This window comes from Nicotiana sylvestris, chromosome 6, assembly GCF_000393655.2.
Source record: "Nicotiana sylvestris chromosome 6, ASM39365v2, whole genome shotgun sequence".
In the NCBI taxonomy this organism is placed as follows: domain Eukaryota; kingdom Viridiplantae; phylum Streptophyta; class Magnoliopsida; order Solanales; family Solanaceae; genus Nicotiana; species Nicotiana sylvestris.
In genome coordinates, this window is record NC_091062.1 from 136,140,274 (window position 1) to 136,146,360 (window position 6,087).

General features: G+C 37.5%; 2 protein-coding genes across 2 annotated transcripts; both read left to right on the forward strand.

Moving 5' to 3' along the window:
- The first annotated feature begins 824 nt into the window (after positions 1–824).
- LOC138871337 (uncharacterized) lies at positions 825–1,808 on the forward strand. The gene is made up of 3 exons (XM_070149210.1): positions 825–1,149; positions 1,240–1,502; positions 1,668–1,808. The coding sequence occupies exons 1-3, from the start codon at positions 825–827 to the stop codon at positions 1,806–1,808; spliced, it is 729 nt and encodes a 242-aa protein (XP_070005311.1).
- Positions 1,809–3,900: 2,092 nt separating this feature from the next.
- LOC138871339 (uncharacterized mitochondrial protein AtMg00810-like) lies at positions 3,901–5,361 on the forward strand. The gene is made up of 2 exons (XM_070149211.1): positions 3,901–4,153; positions 4,322–5,361. The coding sequence occupies exons 1-2, from the start codon at positions 3,901–3,903 to the stop codon at positions 5,359–5,361; spliced, it is 1,293 nt and encodes a 430-aa protein (XP_070005312.1).
- Positions 5,362–6,087: the final 726 nt, after the last annotated feature.

Consider the following 6,087-nt stretch of genomic DNA (forward strand, 5'->3'; position numbering starts at 1 on the left):
CAAATACGAGTCACCTACGAATCACTATCAAATGACTTCTCCATTATAGGCCTTTCCAGTTTCTGTTGGGCTATCAGAATATTTGGCCTCAAGCCCAATAAGGCAATCTTAGTGTTTTGGCCAGATATTATTTTATTGTACATAGCCATTAATTAATTAGTTAGTTAGGCTTCTTTTGTAAGGAGTACTTCTTTTGCAAAGGTCACACAATATAAATAGAAAATGGCTGAAAGGCTAATCAGATTTTCATGCCACAAATTCACTCTTTCTTATTGTCTCTCTTCTCGAACACTCTACAGAACCCTAATCAAATTCTTTCTAAAATATCGTTCGATTCAAGATGTTCACATGGTATCAGAGCACGGATCCTGATTGATCTCGTCATGCTGAATCGAACGATGGTACCCTCGTTCATTTTAGAGAAGAAAAATTCAGAATCGTTTTTTTCTCTCGCAAAGTATTTTCTTCGATTTTCTTCGAATTCTCTGCAATTTCACCTTATATCTTCAATATCTCGGTTGATTTGAAGTTTTCTCTTGGTTTCGAGTTGGCGATTGTCGTTATTGAAGCTAGGGTTCTCGTATTCGTTTGAAGCTAGGGTTCGATGTCACTGTCGAAGTTAGGGTTTTCGATTTCCGGCTTTCAAATCCTGGTTTTTCTAGAGACTCTCGTGATTATCAAGGTCGTACTCTTTTCGGTTGCAAAAGAGGCTGGTAATATCGTTTCTTCTCAAAATTTTGTGTTTTACACTAGAGTCGTTGTATTCCTCGAACTCAGAGGGTTGTTGTGATATTTTGTGTTTGGTGTATTTTGGATTGTGAACAATGGGTAGTACTGATGAAACCAGTAATGTTACTGCTATTGATTCCTCCAGTCGCATGTTCCTCCATCCCTCTGATATCCCTAGGATTTTCTTAGTCCACACACCTTTCTCTGGTACTGGTTTTGGTGGGTGGAAAAGGAGTATAATTATATTTTTGTTTGCTAAGAATAAAATTGATTTCGTAGATGGTACTTGCCCCAAACCTGCTGAAAATTCTCCACACATTAAACAATGGAATAGATGTAATAATATGGTCATCTCTTGGTTGACCAGTTCACTTTCTTCAGAAATTGCTGAGAGTGTTCAATATTCAGAAATTGCTGAAAGTATTTGGGAACAATTAAATAAAAGATATGGGACAGTTAATGAGACAAAAGTTTTTGAAATAAAGAAAGAACTTGCTTCCACTATGTAAGGGGCTCTTGACATAGCTTCCTATTTCAACAAACTTAAGAAATTATGGGATGAATTGAGGATAATGCGTAGTAATAAGGTAAATGCGTGTGCATGCCCTATTAGAGCAGAACTTCTGAAAGAAGAAGAAGAGGATAGAGTTCACCAATTTCTAATGGGTCTAAATGAGATATATGTTAAGGTTAGGAGTAATATTTTGATGATGCAACCACTTCCATCACTTGATAACACTTATAACATCCTTTTACAAGATGGAAAAAAAAAGGCAAGTAAATCCTGGTCCAAATTTCAGTTCTGAATCTGCATCTTTTAATATGTCTGGCCTCAACAACAAGGCATCTTTTGTCAGCCTCAAAGATAGTATACTCAAAGGGTTAATTTTTACCAGAGTAAAGGTAACTTGAGTAATCTTTTTTGCAAATATTGCAAGAAGCCTGGACACTTAATTGATAAGTGTTACAAGCTTCATGGATTTCCTCCTAATTTCAAGTTTACCAAAGGCAAAAGAATTGCAGCCAATGTGACTACAGAATGTGAATTCTCCAATGATTCCAACCCAAATTCATCTTGACACACTCCTAATGTCAGTTATTGTGGCTTCTGAGGGTCAAAAGTCTGCAGTGCCTGATCTAACACAGCAGCAGTACACTCAGTTGATAAATCTTCTTCAGCAATCTCAACTATCTGATTCAATTCATCCACCTCATCTCATGGCATCTTCCAATTTTACTGGTATATTGTTGTCTGATCCTATAGTGTCTGGTTCTAGTTCTTGTATACTGATAAAAACTACCAATTCTACAAACTCTAAAAAATTAATCTGGATAATTGATTCTGGTGCTATTGATCACATGACCTCCAATAAAGATGTCCTTTTCAATATAATTCCCTTAACTATTCCTTATCTAGTCTCTCTTCCAAATGGCTATAAAGCCAAGGTCACAAGTACAGGATCCTACTCATTGAATGAATCTATCACCTTACACAATGTCCTTTATGTCCCTTCTTTTCATCATAATTTAATATCTGTGAATAGACTGGTACAACAATTGTATTGTATAGTTATGTTCACTTATATTGGATGTTTTATCCAGGGCCATTTTCTGAAGAAGCCTCTGGAGCTTGGTAGAGTGGATGATGGACTCTACAAGTCAGAGTTACCTTTGACATCTCTTCCACACAATTCTGTTGCTGAAAATTTTAATTCTTACAGCTTATATTTTGATGTTTCCCCCACTTCTGTAAATACTTTCATTTCCACTTGTAATAAAGCTACACAAGATAATATGGACATTGTTTGGCATCAAAGACTTGCACATGTTCCTTTTGTGAGAATGAAGACTATTTCTGCTATCTCTGTTTCTTCTAAACAATATTTTCCTTGTAATGTATGTCCTATGGCTAGACAAACTAGGTTGCACTTCCCTGACAGCAGCACTCAGACCAATAAACCTTTCCAACTTATTCACGTTGATATTTGGGGTCCTTATCACACCTCTACTTACTCTGGCTCTAGATACTTTTTAACAATTATGGATGATTTTAGCAGATCTACTTAGACTCACTTATTGGGGTCTAAAAGTAATGCCTTCTCTCTTCTCAAAGCCTTTGTTCTCATGGTCAAAACTCAATTTAATGTGAATGTTCAAACCATTAGAAGTGACAATGCCTTGGAACTTGGTTTCAGTCACATAGCCATTTCCTTCTTTTCTGATAATGGCATCATTCATCAAACCAGCTGCCCTCACACACCACAACAAAATGGTGTGGTGGAGAGGAAGCATAGAACTTTACTTGAAGCATCTAGAGCACTTATCTTTCAGTCCAAACTACCCCTTAGATTCTGGGGTGATTGCTTATTAACAACCACTTACATCATCAATAGACTTCCTTCTAAATTGCTCAACAACAAATCACCATTTGAAATATTATATGGGAAAGTCCCACATTATTCTCACCTAAGATCTTTTGGTTGCTTGTGTTATGCAACTGTACCAATTCCTCAAAGAGATAAACTCCGACCAAGGGCCATGAGATATGTGTTTCTGAGATACCTCTTTGCAAAAAAGGGATACAAGTTATATTGTTTAGATACTCACAAATTTTTCATTTCTAGAGATGTTGTCTTTCATGAGCATGTGTTTCCTTTTGATAAATCTTCTTCTTCTCCATCTCCTCCTACGCAGTCCCACTCTCTTCCTCAGAGTGTGGTGATGAATCTCCCTCCTGACACTATTACTTTTGTACATTCTCAGCCACCTAATCATGTTATATCCACGGCAGATATGTCTGTCAACGGCACCTCTCCATTCTCTCCTGTCAGTAGTTCCTCTCCTGTATCACCCTCAATCACTCCTACTATTCCCAATTCTGACTCTCCACCTACAACTTCTGCTCCTTTGTATTCTCCACCTAATTCTTCTGTTGTTTCCAATCATGTTTCCTCTATTCAACTCCCAGCTTTCAATCCTGACATTCTTTCTGTCACAGTAACTAATATCCCTCCATTAAGGAGATCTGACAGACCACATCATATTCCCTCTTATTTATAGGATTATCATTGTCAACTACCTGCATCTTTTTCTTGTTCTTCGGCTCAGCCTATTGAATCTGAACCATACACTTATGCTCAGGCAACTCCTATTCCAGCCTGGTAAGAGGCAATGAGAAAGGAGTTTGAGGCACTATATGCCAATAAGACTTGGGATATTGTTGAACTTCCTACTAGAAAGAAACACATTGGGTGCAAGTGGGTCTATAAAATAAAATATAGAGCAGATGGGAGTGTAGAAAGGTATAAAGCAAGCCTTATAGTTGTTGTTGTCAAGCAGGGTTGGTCTATGTTTCAACTTGATGTAAATAATGCTTTTTTTCATGGTGATTTACATGAAGAGGTTTATATGAAGCTTCCTCAAGGTCTTTCCATTCCTTCATCTTCCACATCTGCCCCCTTAGTTTGCAATCTAAAGAAATCCCTCTATGGCTTGAGGCAAGCTTCTAAACAATAGTATGCAAAGTTGTCTCAAGCTTTATGTTCAAGAGGATACACTCATTCCTTAAATGATTATTCCTTGTTTGTAAAAGGGTCTTCTGGTAACATTGTGATCCTTGCTGTGTATGTAGATGATATCATCTTAACAGGGAACAATCTTGTTAAGATTTCTGCTTTGAAGGAATTTCTGGACAATGAGTTTAAAATAAAAGATTTGGGTCTGTTACACTATTTCTTGGGCATTGAAGTAAATGCTTCTCCTACTGGTGTTTTCTTAAATCAAAGAAAGTTTGTCCTGGATTTACTTAAAGAATATAATTGTTTGGAGGTGACCCATGTTGTTTCTCCTTTAGATTTGAATTTCAAGTTGAAAGCTGATTCTGGGGAGTTGTTTGATCATCCTGAAAGGTACAAGAGTCTGATTGGTAAACTTCTCTTCTTGACTCATACTCGACCTAATCTCTCCTTTGGTGTGCAACATTTGAGTCAGTTTCTACAAGCTCCCTGGTTGCCTCATATGACTGATGCCCTCAACCTGTTGAGATACTTGAAAGGCACCATTGATGTTGGGCTATTCTACTCTAACTCGCCTGATTGTACTCTCACAACATATTCTGATAGTGATTGGGCAGCTTGCCCTGATACTCGCAAGTTTGTCTCTGGTTTTTGTGTCTTTTTGGGTGATTGTTTGGTCTCTTGGAAATCTAAGAAACAACCTATTGTTTCATTCTCCTCCGCTGAGGCAGAATATAGGGCACTTAGTAAATTGGTGGCTGAACTTACTTGGCTCACTAGGCTGCTTCTTGACCTTTTTGTTCATATTTCTTATCCTGTTTCTATTTTTTGTGACAATCAGGCTGTCATTCATATTGCTAAGAATCCGATGCTTCATGAGAGTACCAAGCATATCGAGGTGGATTGTCATTTTATACGGAAAAAGTTAGCAGATGGCTTGATTCAGTTGTTTCATGTCACCACCTCTAATCAGCTCGCCGACATCTTCACTAAGCCTCTTACTGGCATGCTTCATCAGTCCTTCTTGTCCAAGTTGAAGGTGTTCTCCCCCTCCAACTTGAAGGGGGGTGTTGGGCTATCAGAATATTTGGCCTTAGGCCCAATAAGGCAATCTTAGTGTTTTGGCCAGATATTATTTTATTATACATAGTCATTAGTTAATTAGTTAGTTAGGCTTCTTTTGTAATGAGTACTTCTTTTGTAAAGGTTGTCACGCCTTCTTTTTCTACCCCGGAAGGGGTATAAGTGAGTTTTTTCCAATTTAAGTGTCAATCGAAATAGGATTATTTTATTTAAAATTCAGAGCCGCCACTTGGGATAATTTATGGTGTCCCAAGTCACCGGTTTTAAATCCCGAATCGAGGAAAGATTGACTCTGTTTTATAGTCCACGAAATACAGAAATCCGGGTAAGGAATTCTGTTAATCTGTGAGAGGGTGTTAGGTATTCCCGGGTTCCGTGGTTTTAGCACGGTCGCTCAACTATTATTATTGGCCTATTTATCTGATTTTGAAACATTTTTTAAAACCTATGTGCATTTTATTCCTTTTAAACCACTTTTAATAATCCAATTGTTATACAACTATTTATTTGATTACACATTGCGGATCATGTCACAGAAATCGTACCCACGATCTACAACATGTTTAATTTATTAACAAGATTAAATTGTGGCCGGGTCACATAAATGTACCCCGGATTTTAGAATTGTGTACCACAACTACTTCACAGGAACCGTACTCATAGCTATGATAATTTTATTATAGCACGCCTAAAGCAAGCTACGAATTCTTATAAATATTATCGGCCTAAAACATGCTACTAGCAAATATAGGCAAGTAAC

Bases quoted from the DNA above. Each gene is read 5' to 3' on its own strand.
- LOC138871339 (XM_070149211.1), top strand. From the start codon at position 3,901: ATGAGAAAGGAGTTTGAGGCACTATATGCCAATAAGACTTGGGATATT. The intron at 4,154-4,321 runs GTCTTTCCATTC...TGTTTGTAAAAG, and splicing joins TTATATGAAGCTTCCTCAAG to GGTCTTCTGGTAACATTGTG.
- LOC138871337 (XM_070149210.1), top strand. From the start codon at position 825: ATGGGTAGTACTGATGAAACCAGTAATGTTACTGCTATTGATTCCTCC. The intron at 1,150-1,239 runs GTATTTGGGAAC...CCACTATGTAAG, and splicing joins ATATTCAGAAATTGCTGAAA to GGGCTCTTGACATAGCTTCC. The intron at 1,503-1,667 runs GCAAGTAAATCC...AAATATTGCAAG, and splicing joins TACAAGATGGAAAAAAAAAG to AAGCCTGGACACTTAATTGA.